The 19,773-nt window shown below is 48.9% G+C and overlaps 1 protein-coding gene across 2 annotated transcripts; it reads left to right on the top strand.

The window, feature by feature from the left end:
- The first annotated feature begins 910 nt into the window (after positions 1 to 910).
- On the top strand, positions 911 to 19,234 carry ZNF74 (zinc finger protein 74). Of its 2 annotated transcripts, none has more exons than XM_027577516.2 (5): positions 911 to 1,426; positions 1,777 to 1,862; positions 11,810 to 11,936; positions 12,381 to 12,476; positions 13,395 to 19,234. In XM_027577516.2, the coding sequence occupies exons 1-5, from the start codon at positions 1,393 to 1,395 to the stop codon at positions 15,056 to 15,058; spliced, it is 2,007 nt and encodes a 668-aa protein (XP_027433317.2). In that variant the 5' UTR covers positions 911 to 1,392; the 3' UTR covers positions 15,059 to 19,234. The 2 variants fall into 2 exon arrangements, with proteins under 2 accessions (XP_027433317.2, XP_027433316.2); XM_027577515.2 differs by having other exon boundaries at positions 12,378 to 12,476.
- The last annotated feature ends 539 nt before the right edge of the window (positions 19,235 to 19,773 follow it).

The following is a 19,773-nucleotide window of genomic DNA, read 5'->3' as shown; positions in this document are numbered from 1 at the left end:
GTGAGAGCCTATGGCCAAGCCTACCTGGAGTCAAGGTGGGGGTCTGAAAAGTTTCCAGTCTCCATCCCCTCTGCCCACCTCAAACTAGCCCTCAGTAGGAAGCTGTTAATGAACTTTCTTCTGGAGTTACTCACCTGGGTTCAAAGCCTGGCTCCACCTTCTCCTGGCTTTGTGACCTGGGACGCTGTGCCAAATTTTCTCCATCTCTAAAACAAAGGTAATAATAGTTACCAAACTTCACTGAGCTGTTGTGAATGTTCTGCCAGAAAATACATGTTAAGCCCTTTCCAGGCAGGAAACGTTCCTAGCGTGTGGCTGGTGCTCAATAAATACTGGCGTCATCCCTGTGTTAAAAGTCAGAGCACTGGGCCAGAGCTGCGCCACAGCCCAGACCCTCCTTCCCAAGCTCCTCAGGGTGGGCAGCCACCAGGCCTGACAACTAGGCTGGAGCGCTCCCTCCTCCGGGGTCCCAGGTGCACGCCCACCACCTCTAGGGTCCCTAAGGCTAAAAGGCCTGAGTCTTTTCGCAAAGATGAATGTGGGTCGGAGCCCACCCGACACCACCTTAAGACATGGACGAACTGACAAGATAATTCCACGTTTCTGGGCACCGCTCTCTCCCACCCTCAATGAGACAGAAACACCGCCCCACATAAACACACACTCACTGAGACACAAGCGCCTTTCGCAGCAATGGGTGGGAAGGAGAGTGGGGCGGGGCCAGAGCCCTCGGTCACTGTGCCGGGAACTACATTTCCCAGAAGGCTCTGCCATAAGCCTGTTTGCGTCAGGGCGCAAGGGCTTCTCCGGGACCCCGACGCCCTCTGGGAAATGGAGTCCGCGCCAGCGCGACGCAAAGGCTACCGGGAGTTGTAGTTCGCGCCCGTCTGCGCAGGCGCACTTTCCCGCAGCGGTCGCCGGGTTGCTCCTTTGTGGCAGTCGGTGGGCTTTTGTGGGAGGCCGGTCCTCTTGCTCGCGCATCCTTCCGAGCGTCGGTCGGTCTGTCCGTCCGCCGCGGGGCCTGTCTGCCGGACGCGCTCTGCGGCCGATAGCTCCTGACGGCTGAGCCTAAGGCCGGCCCTGGTCCCGGCCCGCAGTGTCCCGGGCGGAGTGTGTGACGGGCTGCGTGGGGCGGGGGTGATGGGGCGTGAGCGCAGCCTGGGGTGTGAGGCGTTTGCTGAGCCTGCCTGACCCCGACCTTGGTGGGAGGGGGGTCCGCAGGGGGCTTCGCGTGCGTGACCGTGCAGCGGGGAGTGCGTGTGCGACCCCCCGGGGCTCCCCTGCAGGCTGTCCCTGAGCCCCAGGAGCAGGACCCGCGCCTCTGGGCCTGGCTTGGGGCCCAGGAGGCTGCAGAGCTGCCCACGCCTCCGGGGAACGCTGCCGAGGGGCGCCATGGAGACCCCTGCCCCGAAGCCCCAGGAGACAGGTACAGTTGGCTCTTCTAGTCAGTGGGTCTGTGGACTTGCGCTTGAGGAGACTGACACTCAGAGAGGTCAGGCTAGTTTCCCAGAAGCACCTAACCAAGTCAGGCCTCCTGCATCCTTACCGTGCACACCCGTTTGTTTCCACTTCTCAGGCATGCTGAAGAGGAAGGGAATGGCAGTTTTTCCTTCAGATTGTGCCAGATATTGGGGCTCGCTCCCCACCTCACCTGCGGGGAACGGTTTCTGACTCCTCTGATCCTCCCCCATGCCAGGGGTAGAGTGGGCTCTAGCTCAGCCATGCACCTGGTAGCTATGGGAAGAACAGCCCCTTTGACTCATTTCTCCTCCCCAGCTCTGCCCTCTCAGGAGCCTGCTCTTACCCTCAAAAAGAATCCAGAGGATAAATTGGGTCAGGGTCTCCCGGAAGCCAGTTCCGAGGTGAGTGGTTGTCTTTTCTTCCTTCTGAACATCTCTTTCTTTATGAAGAGGGTTGGCATTTTTCCCCTGCCCAGGATTTTCAGTCATCCAAAGACGCCCCACCCCCAACTTGAGGGCCTGCTCTCCCTTCCTCAGGAAGTTCTGGGCATGGGAACAGCTCCGATTGAAGAGAGTCCATGTGTGCCCTTGAAATGAGTGCCCCTTGCAGCCTCGTTCAGCCCAGTGGGTGGGTCATTTGCCCAGGACCTGTTTGCGAAACACTATACCAGAAGCTGTTAGGAATGGTTTTAGTGGAACCCGAGCACGTAGATGACAGCTCACATGAGATCACTTCTCCACATGCAGGCCTAGGGGATGGTCCTCTCTCTGTGGGGAGTTTTCTGGGATGGAATCAGGTAGGGGGGTGTGAAAGCACTGAAGGAAGTCTGCGTTGCAGCACCAGGGTAAGAGTGATGGTAGGGGGTGCATCCCTGTGTGCTTTTCCTCTGTGTGGGGATCCTGAAATGGGGCTGTCAAGGAAAAATCTGGAGTTTTAAAGGATCTGGGAGCTCAACAAGGAATTGGCCTTGGGGCCACTTATGCAGCTAAGTAGAGCCCAAATCCCTTCTTTCACAGACTTTGGGTTTTGTTTCTCATTTTGTTCTACCACCTAAACCACCCCCATCCCTCACAGTATTTAAAAGGGTACAGCTGATAAGGAGAGTTTGCAGTAGTGAAAATGTCTGGAGCGTTGAGGGTCCTTTGACTCAGGATTTTGTGGTTCTGTTAACCTCCCACTTGAAAGGGGTCTGATTACTGAAAAATAGAAATAACTATAAAACATTATGAGATATGCCTAGCTTCTGTAATGTGTTAGAATGCTCTGTCATTCTGTAATAAACTCAAGAGACATGACAGTCAAATGTAGTACATGATCTTTGACAGGCCACAGATCCAAAAAACTCAATCAAAGGCAGTTTGGGACAATTGAGGAAATTTGAAAATGGATTTATCTTAGATCATATGGTATCAGCATTAAATTTTTTGGGTGTGATGATCCCACTGTAATTGGATAAGAGAATATACTTAGGATATACAAGGTGAAGCCCATGGTGTGAGATGTCATGATGTCTGCAACTTACCTTCAAATGATTCAGCAAAAAGTACATGTGCATGTCTGTGTGTGCTTGTGAGTGACTACCTCAAGGTAGTATCCTTCTTGTGCATAGGTGTTATTCCTAAAAGATCGACTTCTTAGATCCTTGAGTAACTGGTCCTCCTCTCCTGAGTATTCTGCTCACCTGGCAGTCCCACTCAGACTCACAGTCAAGTGTTTTGCTCTTCCGGGACATCCCACACAATCTGTTCTGATTTCCCCACTAGTTTCATTACCACACATCTGCATTTGACTCTCCCAGTGGCAATAACCCCCAGACAGGCCTGTGCAAGGCTAAGATCCTTCTGCCCTTGCCAGTTGATACTCCCACACAGAAGCCATGTAGCCTCTGATAGTCCCCTTTCTCCAGCACCACATTCTGACATCTCTGGAGCTTTGTTTCTGCCCATGTTTTTCTTTTCCTCTGCCAACACCATGACCATTATGCTTCATTCCTGCATGCCTCAGTTATGGGCATGTTCTCAGCATGTGTCGTCACCCGCACCTTCTCATCCCCCTGAAATCCAGTGGGTTTTTGGATCACATTTATTGAGGTGTAATTTATATACAGTAAAGTCCTCTGATTTTAAGTAGCGGATTTGATGAGTTTTGGCAAATGTGTACAGTTGTGTGACCAGCACCACAATCATAAGCTAGAATGTTTCCATCACTCAAAAAGTTCCTTCATGCCCCTTTGCCGTCAGTCCTCTCCCCCCGCTCCTTGGCAACCACAATTTTGCCTCTTTAAGAATTTCTTACGGAAATATATAGTATGTAGTCTTTGGTTTCTTTTTTAAAAGATTTTAAGTAATCTCTACACCCAATGTGGGGCTCAAACCCACAACCCTGAGATCAAGAGTCACTTGCTGTACTAACTGAACCAGCTAGGTGCCCCACATAGTCTTTGGTTTCTAATTCCACTTAGCATAATGCTTTTGAGTTCATGTCTTTTTGTGAATCAGTAGTTTGTTCCTTTTTATTGCTGAGTAATATACCATTTGTATTAGGTTACAAGGGCTGCCATAGAAATTTACTGTCTCAATTCTGGAAGTTCAAGATCAGGATGTCAGCTGGTTGGTTTCTTCTGAGGCCTCTCTTCTTGGTTTGTGAAGGTACCTTCCCCCAGTGTCTTCACATGGTCTTTCTCTGTACACGTCTGGCTCCCAAATTTCCTTTTTATTATAAGGATACCAGTCCTATTGGATGACGGCTCACCATAATGACCTCATTTTTTACCTTAATTATCTCATTAAAGACCCTATCTCCAAATATAGTCATTTTTCTGAGGTATTGCAGGCTAGGGCTTCAACATATGAATTTGGAGGGATCACAACTCAGCACAAAACAACATTGTATGGGTATTTACAATTTGTTCATTAGGGGACATTAGGTTGTTTCCAAGTTTTGGCTATTACGAGTAAACCTATAAACGTTTGAGTACAAATATAGACGTGCTTTAATTTCTCTTGAATGAACATCTGAGAGGAATTGCTGAGTCAGATAGTAAATGTATATTTAATTATCAATTGTATTGGTCATTTCCAGGAGCCATCTTTTGGTTTCATTGATTTTCTCTGTTGCTTTTCTATTCCTATTTCATTTATTTCAGATCCTTATTATTTCTTTACTTATTTGGTTTCTTAAAGTTGAAACTCAGACATTGATCGGACACCTTTCTTCTTTTCTCATATAGCAGCCAATGCTATAAATTTCCCTCTAAGCACTGCCTTAACTACACCCCACAAGTTTTATATTGTATTTTCACTTTTATTCGGTTCAAAATAGTTACAGTTTCTGTTGTGATTTCTTCTTCAATCATGTGTTATTTAGGAATGTGTTGTTTAATTTCCAAATATTTGGAGGATCTTTTTCTAGATATCTTTCTATTATAGATTTCTTTTTTTCTTTAAGATTTTATTTATTTATTTGACAGAGAGAGACACAGCGAGAGAGGGAACACAAGCAGGGGGAGTGGGAGAGGAAGAAGCAGGCTACCCGCGGAGCAGGGAGCCTGATGTGGGACTCGATCCCAGGACCCCGGGATCATGACCTGAGCCGAAGGCAGACACTTAATGACTGAGCCCCCCAGGTGCCCCTCTATTATAGATTTCTAATTTAATTCTGTTATAGTTAGAGAAGGAACTTTGTATGATTTGAATTTTTTCAAATTTACTAATATTTATTTTATTGCCCAGAATGTGCTTTATCTTGGTAAATGTTCTGTATGCACTTGAAAAGAATGTGCCTTCTGCTTTTGTCAGCTAGAGTGTTCTGTGAATGTCAATTAAGTCCTTAAGTCGAATGATGTGTTAATCAGTTGTTCCGTACCCTTACATATTTTCTGCTTATGTGTTCTATCAATTATTGAGAGAGATGACTGTTGAAATTCCAAGTATAATAGTGGATTTGTCTGTTTTTCTTCAGTCTTATCAAGTTTTTGCTTTATGTATTTTGAAGCTCTGTTAGTAGGAATATGTATGTTTAAGATTGTTGTGAGCTCTTTTTTTAAGATTTTGTTTATTTGAGAGAGAGAGAGAGAGAGAGAGAGCACATGAGGGGGGAGGGTCTGAGGGAGAAGCAGACTTCCTGCTGAGCAAGGAGCCCAATATGGGACTCGATCCTGGGACTCCAGGATCATGACCTGAGCTGAAGGCAGTTGCTTAACCAACTGAGCCACCCAGGCACCCAAGATTGTTGTGAGCTCTTAATGAATTGCTGTTGTGGTAATGACCATTACATAATCATGTAATGATTATTATATAACACCTCTCTTTGTCTCTGATGATGTCCTTTGCTTTGAAATCTGCTTTGTCTAATGTTAATATTGCCACTTCAGCTTTCTTTTGATTAGTATTTGCAGATTATATCTTTTCTCATTCTTCCCCTTTTAATCTACCTTTCTCTTTGTTTTTAAAGTGGGTTTCTATAGCTGATGTATATATGGTTGGGTCTTAATTTTTAAATTCAATTTGACAGTCTCTAATTTCCAATTGAAGTATTAAGACCATTCACATTTAATGTAATTATTGATATGGCTGGATTTACATCTGCCATTTTGTTATTTGTGTTCTATATGTCTTGTGTTTCTTTTGTTTCTGTTTCTCCCTTAATGCATTCTTTTGAGGTAAACAAATACTGTTTTAGTATACTTTTTTTTTTTTAAGATTTTTAAAATTTATTTATTTGACAGAGAGAGACACAGCGAGAGAGGGAACACAAGCAGGGGGAGTGGGAGAGGAAGAAGCAGGCTCCCCGCGGAGCAGGGAGCCCGATGCGGGGCTCCATCCCAGGACCCTGGGATCACAACCCGAGCCGAAGGGCAGATGCTTAACGACTGAGCCACCCAGGCACCCCTGATGTAGTATACTCTTAATTTTTCTGATTTTATTAACTTGTTTTTTCCTTTTAGTTACTTTTTTGGATGCTGGAGTGAATTTTACTTTGTTGAGTATTGGCTTTTTTTTGGAATTCCTTAAATATTTCAGGAATTTGTTCTGGGATGCATTGAAATTACTTAGTATCAGTTGGATCCTTTCAAGGCTTGCTCTTTAGGTTTTGTTCAGGTGGGGCCAGAGGGGGCGCCTGAATGGCTCAGTTGGTTAAGTGCCTGCCTTTGCGGGTCAGGGTATGATCCCAGGGTCCTTGGATTGAGCCCCACATTGGGCTCCCTGCTCACAGGGAGCCTGCTTCTCCCTCTGCCTGCCTCTCCCCCTGCTTGTGCTCGCTCTCTCTGTGTGTCAAATAAATATACTCTTAAAAAAAAAAAAAGTGGGGCCAGAGAAGTCTTTAGTCTTGGGCTAATTTTGTCAGACCACTGAAGCTATCCTCTCCTGGGGACTTTACTCAGTGCCCATATAGCAGGAGGACATTCTACTCTGGCCGGTCAGAGCATAAACCACTCCCAGCCTTGTGTGAGTTTTAATGATTGTTCTGCCTTCTTCTTTCTGGTGTTTCTTTTCCTGATTTGGGGGTGTTTCTTCCCAGGCACATGCCTGTCAGTCCTCAGTCGGTCTCAAGTGGATCCAGAGATCTGAGTCTGTGAAACTCCCTCTGCTCTGGCAGGTTGCCCTGGAGATTTTAATCTCCTGGACTCCCTAAACTCTGTTCTTCTTCAACTTGGTGAGACCACAGGCTCTGTCTGGGTTCCACCTGCCCGCACTGCCGTCTGGAAACCTTCTGGGTAGGAAGATGGGGTGGTTGTAGGGCTCATTTTGTTTCCCTTCTCTCAGTGGTCTGTGTTCTGAGCTGCAGCTTGGCCAATGTCTTGAAATCAATCATTGTTTTATACGTTTTGCCCAGTTTACTAGTTGTTTGAGGTAAGAGGGCAAATCTGGTCCTTGTTACTGTTTTGTGTCTGGAACAGGAAAGCCAGTTTTGACCAGGCTGCTGCTTCACTCCTCCGGCCCACACTCAGAAGCTGTTGTCCCTCTCTCGTGCCTTCCCTCTGTCCATCCTGCTGCACCATACAAGCATCCTCACCCTGGAGTACCTGTCTTCTGACTCTGGCCATAGCGGCACCTCCCACTCCTCCTCCCCTGACGCCAGAGCTCCGGGAGCATGAAGTCTCAGGACACACAGCTCGGCCACCTCAGCTCACTGTACTCCCAAAGCCCAACTCACCCCATTTCTGGGCCCTTAGCCTCTCTGCTGTGGTCTGCCCCTCCTCTAAGGCCTGAGACAGTAGATGTTCCTGTCACGATTCTGGATGCGGCACAGACTGCTTTTTGTTCTCTTCTCATCGGACCAGGGACAGGGTCTCCAGCCTCCTGGTGTGCCCAGCCAGAGGGGTAGGAGATGGCCAAGCGGGGACTGACAGATGCTGGGTCCTTTCCTTGGGACCCAAGACTGGCATACTTCTACCCCACTTCATTTTCTCCTCAACCGCAGGAGGCCCCAGTGCTCCCAGTCCTTTCCCTAGCTGCAGAAACTGAGGCTCAAGGAAACTAGGTGGCCAGACCAAAATGGTACAACTGATCCCTGCTCTGCTTTGATTTTCCTTCTTCTTGGAAATTTACAGAACCGGTATTTGCTGTGTAACAAAGTTCCACAGCAGAGTCTGTTACTAATCTCCTTTCCCTGCGCCTACAGTCACATTTCCCTGAGGTATCCAGTGTCCTCGGTTTTGACATTTACTCTTCCACATCTCTCCCCTGGTTCACGGACGCAGACCCCAGAGTACACAGACACAGGGCTTCAGCGTGTCATTTTGAAAATGGGATCATACTGTATACATTCCAGTGCTACCCTTTGTTCGAATTAGTGTATAATTCACATACCATAAAATCCACCCTTTGCAAGCGTACAATTCAGTGGTTTTGAGTGCGTTCACGGGGTAGTGCAACTGTCCCCACAGTCCATTTCCTCAGCCCAAAAAGAACCCCTGTGCCCATCAGCAGTCAGTCTAGCTCTCAGCAACCGCTACTTTGTCTTTTTGTCTCTCTATAGTTCCTTATTCTGGGCATTTCACATAAATGGGATCACACAGTATGTAGCCGCCTTCTTCTGGCCTCCTTCCCTTAGCATAACGTACAGCGCCTCTCTTTGGCTGGCTGCATTATTTTCCACAGTCGGCCTGTGTGCATGTACCCTAACTTAGCCAGCTGTCCTAGTGCCGTGGTTGGTTGGTTTGGGGTAAGTACAGTGCCGTGATCCCCAGCCTTGCATTTGCTTCCTTATGTGCAGGAACTTTTGTTTCTGCCATGCGAGGACCCAAAAGGGTATAACAATTCCCACTCCACCAAAAATGCTTCCTCATGGCCGGGATACCAGGTTTTCATTGGTGCTACTCACTCTGATTAGGGAAAACGCGTGACCTTATTTTTGTTTCGATTTATATTTTCCTGACAAATCATTAGTCTTCTCCTAGTCCATTGGGAATTTGCCTTTCTTCCTCCTTGAATGGCTTTTTCTTACTTTTAGAATTTTGAAACATTTAAACAGAATCATTACAACCTTCTATGTACCTACTTTGCAAAATTAATGTCTAAATTTTGTCATATTGGTTCCGAATCATTTTAAAAAATGAAACATTGCAGGTAAAGGCAGGTGCATCCTCCCCCACATCTCCCTTCTCTCCTGCCCTCCTCAGTCTGTGATAGTTTCAGAGGACAGTGACTAACAGCAAACACCATAGGGCACCTGCCATCCACCAGCCCCTTGGATGAGCGCTTCACAAATAGTAGTAATTCACTGGATCTTCTCAGTGATGGAATGACACAGGGACTATTAGCAGACAAGGCAACTGAGGCACCCCCGACTCATAGAGCTAGTAAGGGCAAGAGTGGGGAGCCCACATGGGCCACTGAGCTCAGAGTTTGTGCCCTTATCCACCAGACAGCAGACCTAAATGCACATCACACTGGGCATGGTTCTCCTCAGCCTGCTTTTGTAACCACTGCCACACTCTTAAGAGCTCCCCATGGGACAGGTTACTCCACTGTGTTTGTTTCCACTGCTGCACTGTATCCCGTTGTGTATTCATCCCTACCAGTGGGCTGCAGCATGTTTCCAGTGTTTTCTTAGCCACTCTAGGCTGGATAGGAATCTCACAGTGGGCTTTCAGACACAGGGAACACACTCTCTCAGCTTTACTAGAGATAGTAGAATAGGTTTCGCTTTCCAAAATGGATGTCCCCCTTACCCCTGTCCAATGGTGTAAGACCATCCCATTTCCCCATGGACCAGCCCACAGCTGGTATTTCCAGGCTTTAAACATTTTGCCTCTCTGCTACATGCGAAATGGTATCTTTCTGTTTTATTTCTCATTTCGGGATGTCTAGTGTGATTGAGTGTCTCTTCATGTGCTTCTTAATCATTTGCCAGTCTTCTGTGAATTTTCTGCTTATACTCTATGCCCATTTTCTTTTTTTCTTTTTTCTTAATGATCTTTTAGTGTTGCCTGCAGAAAACATAAACTTTCAGGGCACTTGGGTGGCTCAGTTGGTTAAGCGTCTGCCTTTGGCTCAGGTCAGGACCCCAGGGTCCTGGGATCGAGCCCCGAGTTGGGCTCCCTGTTCAGCGGGGTGTCTCCTTCTCCCTGCCCCTCTGCCCACTCGTGCTCACTCTCAAATCAATAAAATCTTTAAAAAAGGAAAACGTAAACTTTCATAGAGCAAATGTAAATCTTCTCCTCCTGGTTTCTGGGTTTGCTGTCATACCGGCCAGGGACTTATGATCTTGTCTCCCAGAAGCCCCCACACTTAGATCCTTGCCGCACCCGGAGTTGCATTTTGTGTGTGGTATAAAGAGGGGCTTTATCTTTCCTCCTGTTTTATGTTGGTGTTTGTCTTAGCATGGGTTGCCATAACAAAATACCCTGACTTGGCAGCTTCAACTGCAGAAATTGATTTTCTCACAGTTCCAGAGGCAAGAAGTCTGAGATGTATGAGATCAGGGTGCTGGCAGGGTCTGGTTTGCTGCAGCTCTCTACCTGGCTCTCACGGTGCTCTCAGGTGGTCTGTCCTCAGAACACACGGGCTGGGGGTGGGGGGGATCTCTTTTGTCCTCTTCTCGGAGGCCACCAGACTTGTCAGATCAGGGCCCACCTTTATGACCCCACGTAACCTCAGCTACCTCCTAAAGACCCTGTCTCCAAACACAGTCACGTTGGAAGGGAGGGCTTCCACATAGGAATTTCAGGGGGACACAGTTTAGTCTGCAGCAACATTAAGAATTATCTAAAAGTATAAACCACTTTTAGAGCTAAAGGGCAAAGCTCTTGTGACCCCAAAGGATGTCCCCACTCTTCCCGACTGCCTGATAGTCACAAGGCCTCTCAAGTCTTGACATTCCGCACCCCCGTGCCTGACCATGGGTGCTGTTGCAGACCCAGGGTTTCCAGAGAAACCTGGTGACCCCTGGGAGCTTGGCCGCATGCCAGTCACTCCCAGCAAACAGATAGGTGGGAGCCAGGCCTCCCCTGCTTAGTTTATTCTTCGTTCTTATGTCTAATATAATGCCCTGTCTACGATTTAAGCCAGGCTCCCATGGCGCCCGCATCTTTAAAGAGCAAACCACCCTTGCCACCTTAGGTCAGCACCCTGATGGGTTTTGAGAGCTTATTTGCTGGCAAGAGGGACCCAGGGTGGGATTGGAGCATGGAGAGCAAGAGGAACATTGGGGATGGCAGCCTAGAGGCTCCAAAGTGGGTGAGGAGCCCCGGTCAGCAGAAGAGCCTGGGGTTCTAAAACAGGAGTGTGTGCAAGTGTCAGTGACCAGGGCTGGGGAGGTGGGCACAGGTCAGTACATGGGCCCAGGGAGGGCAGGGGAGCAGGGGTCCCGTGGGAAGGTGTGGGACGCAGGCAGGAAGAACTGAGAGTGGCTCCCTTGGTCTCTTGCTGACAGAACTTGCTGATAAGTACAGAGTTTCCTTCCTTAGGGTGTGGTAATGGCTTCCTGTCCAGAGTAGGGTCCTTTTGCGATGGTGAGATTTGAATAGGGCTTCTGGGTTCTCTGTACTATTCTTTCAAGTTCTTAAGTTTGACATTCTTGACCCTGGGAAGCATAGCATCTTACCCAGAACTCACAGCAGCCTCCAGCCCACAGAGGCACCAGCACCCAGGCTGGCCAGGTAGCTTGGCCCTCCCAGTCTAGAAGGCCAGGTCCGCTTGGCGAGTCCCGGCCCCGGCATGGTGTGTATGTTGGGGCTGTATGATAGACGGGGCCTATAGCACAACCTTCCATACTCAGGAGGTCACTAGAGGTTAACCCTTCATTCCTAAGGTCCTCAATTGACGTGTGGCTCCCTTGGAACCATGAACACAGTCCGAATCAGTCCCGTCCTGGGCAAATGAGAATGTGCATGTCATTCCAGGAATCAGTGACTTTCAAGGATGTGGCTGTGGACTTCACCCAGGAGGAGTGGGGCCAGCTAGACTCCCCTCAGAGGGCCTTGTACCGTGATGTGATGCTGGAGAACTACCAGAACCTTCTTTCCCTGGGTAAGACAGCTCCTCGAAGCCCAGTGTACAGTCTGGCCATTCTGACATGCCATAGGTATTACCAAGCCTCCCTTCGGTGCCGGCCCTGGTGCAGGCCCTGCAGGATGTGGGAGATGTGGCCGCTGCACTCACACTGGGGCTGGGCAGTGCATGTAACTGCCAGCATCCTTGCCTGAGGTGGGGCTGGTCCCGGGCTGGAGCCAGAAGAGAGGGAGAGGGTGGACAGGGGCCTGGGAGCCCAGCCTGCCCTGGAGCTTTCCGAGGGAGACAGGGCAGGGCCTCGGTACCAATGGGATCCTCAGAGTGTACCCTTGAGTTTGGGTTCTGAGTGTAAGATCCCCCATCCCTGGGGATAACACACACCTTGGGTGCTGGCCCAGACAGCCCCACCCTGGGGAGCCACAGCACACAGAACCACACATACCACTTCCTCCTTGCAAGCAGGACCCCCAGTCTGTAAGCCAGATGTGATCTCCCACCTGGAACGAGGCGAGGAGCCATGGCAGATGCCCAGAGAAGTCCCTGGAGGGGCTTGTTCAGGTGAGTGGGGGACACAGTGGAAGGATATGCAGACTCCTGCCTCCCAGCACCACCCCCCACCCCGCCTCCTTGTGGTCCTGCTTCCCTTCCTTCCTTCAACACACACAGAGCACTGACGGCGTGTGGGGAAGACTGCTGGAAATACAGTGGTGAGCAAAACAGGCAAAGACATCTGCCTTCAGCTGGCAGGAGACAGAAATCATGTCTATGTCTCGAGAAACATTTCACAAGTGGCACTTGTTGGATGGACAGGGGCGGGGAGTATGTGTGGACCTGGGGTCCAGGGCCTCCCTCACCGAGAAGAAGGCATAGTCAGCCTGGGGGTGCGGAGAGGTGGGGGTCACAGTTCGCAGAGATGACTCCGAGGGGGACGGCCCTGCAGGGACGCGAAGTTGACAAGAGACAAATTTAGCTTTTAAAGAAATATACATACATCTCAGGGCCAGAGCACACATTTACAGTTGCAAGCATTCTGAAGGAAAGACCAAAGAGAGGCAGTCTGGGGGCATTCTCTTCCCTCCTGGCACCAGGGAGAATTTAGATATAATTAGCATTTCTGGACTTGTGTTTACCCCGTGTTCATGCCCAGCCCCGACCCGGTTCCAACACACAGCCGTCTCTCAGTCGATGTCTCAATAAGTGAATCATGTCCAACTGCCAGACCCCGTGAGCCCTGCTCCATCCCTCGCCCCCTGGCTCGCCTTAGAGTTCCCTGGTTCCTCCTCCTCCCTGCGGCCCATCTCACCCAAGATGCGAGATGCATGCCCCTTGGCTCTGGCCCTCAGGCCTTTGGGCGCTCTGGCTGTTGGCCTGCCCTCTCTTCTCTGTGCTTATCCAAGCCCCTGTCCGACCTCAGTCTGGGCTCTAGTGGCACGCCTCTGACTGCTTACGGAAGATTGCATTTCCTATTTCTTATAGAAGGGGAGCCCGGGCCTGGGGTGAAGGACAGGTCGTGTCAACAGCAGGGCGTTTACAAGGAAGAGCCTTGCCAAGAGCCAATCACCGAGCCACTGGGGCGGTCCAGGGTCCAGAGCTCCGGTCTGGGCGTCGGGCAGGCCCACGAGGGCCCCGCGGCTGCTCCCGTGCGGGGTGAGGCTGCGCTGCGGAGGTCAGCACCAGGCAGCAGTGGGGATGTTCCCCCGGAGGGGCGCTGGCACGGCCACAAGGCTTTGGAGAAGGATTCCCCCCCTGGGTGCACCCTCTTCACCCCCGAGGCCATTCCTGCCCAAGGAGACCCTCCTGACGGGCCCACCGAGAGCTTCCAGTCTGGCGAGGCGGCCCCCAGGCAGCGGAGCGCAGGCCCAGGGAGAGGCCCCAGCAAGTCCAGCGAGCGCGGCGAACACCCACCCGGGAGCGGGCAGCGGGGCGCTGTGGCCGGGGCTGGCCTCTTCGTGTGTGGTGAGTGCGGGAAGGCCTTCAGGCAGAGCTCGTCCCTGACCCTACACCGGCGGTGGCACGCCCGGGAGAAAGCCTACAAATGCCACGAGTGCGGCAAGGCCTTCACCTGGAGCACCAACCTCATCGAGCACCAGCGCATCCACACTGGGGAGAAGCCGTTCTTCTGCGGCGAGTGTGGGAAGGCCTTCAGCTGCCACTCGTCGCTGAACGTGCATCACCGGATCCACACGGGCGAGCGGCCCTACAAGTGCAGCGCCTGCGAGAAGGCCTTTAGCTGCAGCTCACTGCTCAACATGCACCTGCGTGTGCACACGGGCGAGAAGCCGTACCAGTGCGGCGCATGCGGCAAGGCCTTCAACCAGAGGACGCACCTGACGCGCCACCAGCGCATCCACACCGGCGAGAAGCCCTACCAGTGCGGCGCGTGTGGCAAGGCCTTCACCTGCCACTCATCCCTGACCGTGCACGAGAAGATCCACAACGGGGACAAACCGTTCAAGTGCGGCGAGTGCGGCAAGGCCTTCAGCAGCCGCTCGCGCCTCACCCTGCACCAGCGCATCCACACGGGCGAGAAGCCGTTCAAGTGCGGCGAGTGTGGCAAGGCCTTCAGCTGCCACTCCTACCTCGTCGTGCACCAGCGCATCCACAGTGGCGAGAAGCCGTTCAAGTGCAACGAGTGCGGCAAGGCCTTCAGCTCCCACTCCTACCTCATCGTGCACCAGCGCATCCACACCGGGGAGAAGCCCTTTGACTGCAGCCGCTGCTGGAAGGCCTTCAGCTGCCACTCGTCCCTCATCGTGCACCAGCGCATCCACACCGGGGAGAAGCCCTACAAATGTGGCGAGTGTGGCAAGGCCTTCAGCCAGAATCACTGTCTCATCAAACATCAGAAGATCCACGCTGGGGAGAAGTCATTCAGATGTAACGAGTGTGGGGAAATGTTTGGCTGGAGTGCCCACCTCACAGAACACCGGAGAAGACACAGCGAGGAGAAGCCCTTTGCCATCCAGTTCAACAAGCACCTGCTGAGCACCTACTACGTGCCAGGCGCCCTGCTAGGCGCAGGGGGCGCGGGCGTGAGCAGCGTGGATCCAATCGATGCCCTGGACATGGCAAAGCTCCTGTGTGCGGTGCAGCCCTCGGCCAGCAGGACTTCCCCGCTGGGCAGCGAGCCTGGAAATTAGTGCGGTGTGCCCGCCCTCGGCCTTGCTCCTTCCCCAGAAAGCACAGCAGCTCAGATATGCACAGCCTGCCCGTGCCTCCACAGTAGAGACTGGCCCTGCCGCCTGTGCCCATGTCCCACGCGCTGGGACAACTCTCTCAGAGGTCATCGCCGCCCCAGTGAGCGCGCCACTGTAGGAGAGGAGCCGAGGGCCATCTGAGGAAGTCCCGTCATCCTGCTTTCCTTAATGGGCTTGCAAGACACTGACACGGGGAATAGGTCTTTCCTGCAGACAGAAAGAAAGTATATCGATCATTGTGTCCTCGGACGGGCTCCTGGCATGATCTCGATCAGGAATTTCCTTTGTACGTGGTTATGTTTAGAATGTTAATGATGATAATAAAAACAAACAGAAGAGTTATGAACAGTATTCCAAGTGAACGTTAAGTATATTCCAGAAGGGAAGAATGATCTTGAATGGTGGGGGTTTAGGAAAAGGCAGATTTCCTGGACTCACCTCACTAAAGCAGCTCTACCGCAGGGTCATCTGGTAGTGACAGCACCTGTGCCTCGGGAGCATGGCCCAGCTTCGGTGCAGCCAGGTCCTGACATGCCAGCATTGGGCCTGGCCATCTAGTCCCCGCTGGGAAATGGCGAGCACACAGGTGGGCGCTCGGCGTCCATCCAGGGTCTGGTGCTGGGATAGATGTGTCTAGAAGCGCACCTTCACCCTGCAGGCCTCCCTCTGCTCCAGTGAGCTCAGCTCGCCAGCTCAGCCCTACGGAAGGAGCCCCTCCATGGAGCCTGTCCCCATGCTCTCTGCAGTGGTGGGCGGGGTTCCTCTGGAATTAATGTTCGTTCCACTCAGTCCTAAGCAAGTCTAAGCTGCTTTCTCAGTGATAATACTTTACGTTTATATAGAGAGCTATAGTTTATGAAATGCTTTTTGGTATACTTTTTAAATTATGGCAGCAAAATAACTACATTTGGGAAATGTGGAAGTAAGGAAAAAGACCCCCCATAATTCCTAATAAATTGCATTCCGCACTTTGATACATTACCTTCTGCTTGTTTCAAAGTGGATTTTTACATTACTGCAAATATAGTGTATATATCATTTTAATCTTTTTTTTTCTACCTAGCTGCATAGCAGAATTTTTCCCCACGTAACTGAACTGTCTGGAGTTATAATTCTCAGTGGAGAACATCCAGTAGATGTTCTTTTGTTGGATGTTGAGGTTATTTCCATGTTTTCACTATTATAGATCGTTTCACTGTTACAACCATTCTTCATAGATCATCTTTTTGCATTATACTTCTTTAGCGTTTTCTTAGATTTCTAAAAGTGAAAATTTTGAGATAAAGGAAATGAACAACCTCAGGAATCATTTCTGTATGGTTTTGATGGTGTGTAAAGTCACACCATTTCATTAGGAAGAAATCGTCAGCAATAGTGGTCAGGTAGGAACGTCCCCGCATGGCATCTCCCAGAGACAGAGGACTCCCTGCTCAAAGCTGGGTGTCCAGACAGTCTTCATTCAGGGCACGGTGACCACACAGCGGTGCTCCTGGGCACCTACCACCCCACTGCGTTCCTCCAGAGTGTGCAAGCCAGCCTCCCATAACATGGTCCCTGGGGTCACATCGTGGCAGCCCACAGTCGCTTATCTGACAAGTAGGAAAAGTCCTATTGTACAGCTGCATTTGTAAAAGACAAATACAGTCTGGGCTTAGTTCATCATTATCAAACTCATTTTTCTCCTTACTTCAAAAGAACTTAAAATGAAAACATCTCTGTGGGGCCCTGGACACAGTGGCTGCTGTCAGCCCTGCCGTGAGTGCTTCTAGGTACTCAGCTGAGTGGCACCTTACGATCACCATACTTTGCACCTTCAATAATTAATGCGGTTGGATATTGAACATGCTTTGATTCTTTTTTTTTAAAGATTTTATTTATTTGAGAGAGAGAGAATGAGAGATAGAGAGCACGAGAGGGAAGAGGGTCAGAGGGAGAAGCAGACTCCCCGCCGAACAGGGAGCCCGTTGCGGGACTCGATCCTGGGACTCCAGGATCATGACCTGAGCCGAAGGCAGTTGCCCAACCAACTGAGCCACCCAGGTGCCCGAACATGCTTTGATTTTTGGTCTTTAATCTTGAAAATAATTTGAATATACCTTTCCCCCTCTTTTCATTGGAGACTTGATGTCTTTCTTTCATTTACATATAAACTTTTTTTTTTCCTGCTTACACAAGCAATATGTATGTGCTGAAGAAATTTGGAAAAATATTCAGGAAATTGTAAGAATGAAAGTACCCCTCAGTATCAGTTCATAGGCCACTGCCAGAGGTGCATTTACTTCTGGTTCTTTTCTGTGCACATATAATATGCCTTTGCTTTTAAGGCAAAACTAGATTCATTCTCTGCATGTTATTTCTATCTTTTTCCATGTAACATTTTATGGTGAGCATTTTCCACATTACAAAATATTTTTCAGAAACATTATTGATGGCTGTATCTTTCTCTGTCTTCTCATTGTATCAGGATTGGTCTGTTCCTTTATTGTTGAACATCATTATCTGTACCTATAAATAATTCTAGAACATAAATGCCATTTTGCCCTTTGATCATTTCCTCAGAATGAATTCTGAGAAGTGGAGTTCATGGGCAGAGTTCACAAACATTGCAAAACTGTCTCTAGGTCGAACCCAGCACGACATTCTTAATTCTCCCACATGGGCCCCAAGAGCATCCCTTTCCCTGCAGCCTTGCACACACTTGGCTTCATCTCCACTTTTTGTATTTACCATTTTGATACATCAAGAGTGTTACTGGTTCATGTTTTTTGACCTTTTTCTTCTCTTTGTATGAATTGTGTATTCCATACTTTGTTCTTTATACACACACACACACACACACACACACACACAGCACCTTGGCACATACATTTTTATCTTTGTTACCACATTTTTAATGTACAGAGATGTTCAAATTCTGTGCAATTGAGTCTTTTTGGTCTTTTTCTTTATCTTTTTCCTTAGCCCTTAGAAAGCCCGTTCTTTAAATCCTTTTTTGGTTCCATATTTTGCATTTAACTCTTACATCCATCTGTTTGGGATGCAGGTCCCTGCATCATTCTAGAATGGCATTCTTCACTGTTCCTTAGACCTCTCTTTTCTGTTAGTAGCTTCATAATTCACTTTATATGTAGTAGGACTGACCAGGACAGTATTTTCAGTAGGCTTTTTTAAGGGTTTTTTAAAAATCTGTTCTTCCAGGTAACCCAGGATTCTTTTTCTCAGAGCTCAACCTCTTCTTGCCCCTGCACACCTCATTGGGATTTTGATTAGAATTAACTAGTGTGTGAAGAATTCTGACAGTTCTATATAACATTCAGTCTTCGCATCAAGGCACCAGTCATTCAAATCTGCCTCTAACCATCAGAAAAGCTGTATAGTTTTTTCCTTGTAGGTGTTCTTACATATATGTTCAATACATATGTTTATTCTTGAGTTCATTCTAATTTTGTGGGTTTTCTAAGTCGAGCCTTTCTGTTTTATATAGGACAACTATTGATTGTATATATCTTTTTGTATATTTATTTTATATCTAGCAACTTCATTGAATTATTCTAGGTCTCTAACAATTTACTATTTTATTGCACTTTCTAGGTAATCTGTCATATAACCTGGAAATAAAAAGCTTGCCTCTCCTTTTCATATAGACAGCCTTTTATTTTGTTTCTTTTTAAAACCCACGTTGGCTAGCGCTTCCAGAACAGCACTCAGTGTTGGTGGCAGTGGTCATCTGTGGCAGATTCTGTTTGGGGTAGGGGACCAACGTGTGTCACCTCAGAACACTTTGACCTCTAAAGACTCTGTTACAGCCGGGGTGACCACATGGCCCAATTCTGAACAACAAGGCTCAGGTGGAAATCTGCTAAGATTTGGGGAAAGTCTTTGCTTTGTATTCCTCCCCCTCCCCTTCTTCCTGCCTGGAACTTGGATGCAATGCCTGGAGGTATAGTAGCCATCTCGTAACCATGAGATAACTGAGGACAAAAGTCACATGTAGTGAAATGGAAAAATAGAAGGATCCTAGGCCTTGGAAGAAATTTTTGAGCAGCTATTACAGCCACCAACATTCAACTTTCTGAGTTCTTGTGTGTAAGAAAATAAACAACCTAAGTCCATTTGTCATTCCTCACAGTTGTTTCATTCCTCACTGGCACAGCATCTGGACCTTTATCTTGACTTGAAGGGAGACAGATCTGCTCTTTCACTATTCGGTGAAATGCCAACTGTTGGCCATGACTGCTTGTTTATCACATTAATGAACTATCTTTATAGACCTGATTTGCCAACACTTAAAAAATCAGGACTGGATGCTGATTTTTACCAAACACCTTCTTGGCATACCTCAAAAATGATTATATGGGTTTCCTACCTTGTTATGAAGATATAATGGGATTTATAAAAAGATTTTTTTTAACATTTTGTCTTCTCTGCATTACTAAAATAAACCCCATTCACCAGGGGTGCATTAACATTTACTACACATGAACTCACTTCTCTAGGGCTTTGGGTGCAACAAGCAGAATTGTTCAACAGGGAGCCCAAGATTTCATTCAGGTTTTGCCTGGCAGTGAACAACCTGGGATGGGAATTCCTCCTGCACCCAGCAGGAAGCGTTGCCCCAAATTCAGCTCCTCTCAGTGGCTAGACGCCCCACTGCTAGG

The sequence above is a fragment of the Zalophus californianus genome, chromosome 14 (genome assembly GCF_009762305.2).
Source record: "Zalophus californianus isolate mZalCal1 chromosome 14, mZalCal1.pri.v2, whole genome shotgun sequence".
In the NCBI taxonomy this organism is placed as follows: Eukaryota; Metazoa; Chordata; class Mammalia; order Carnivora; family Otariidae; genus Zalophus; species Zalophus californianus.
The sequence above is the reverse complement of the archived record's forward strand: the minus strand, read 5'-3'. Positions and strand labels throughout refer to the sequence as shown.

Excerpts from the sequence above, each read along its gene's own strand:
- ZNF74 (XM_027577515.2), top strand. The coding sequence starts at position 1,393 with ATGGAGACCCCTGCCCCGAAGCCCCAGGAGACAG. Across the intron at positions 11,937-12,377 it reads CCAGAACCTTCTTTCCCTGG|CAGGACCCCCAGTCTGTAAG; the intron begins GTAAGACAGCTC and ends CCTCCTTGCAAG. Across the intron at positions 12,477-13,394 it reads CCCTGGAGGGGCTTGTTCAG|AAGGGGAGCCCGGGCCTGGG; the intron begins GTGAGTGGGGGA and ends TATTTCTTATAG.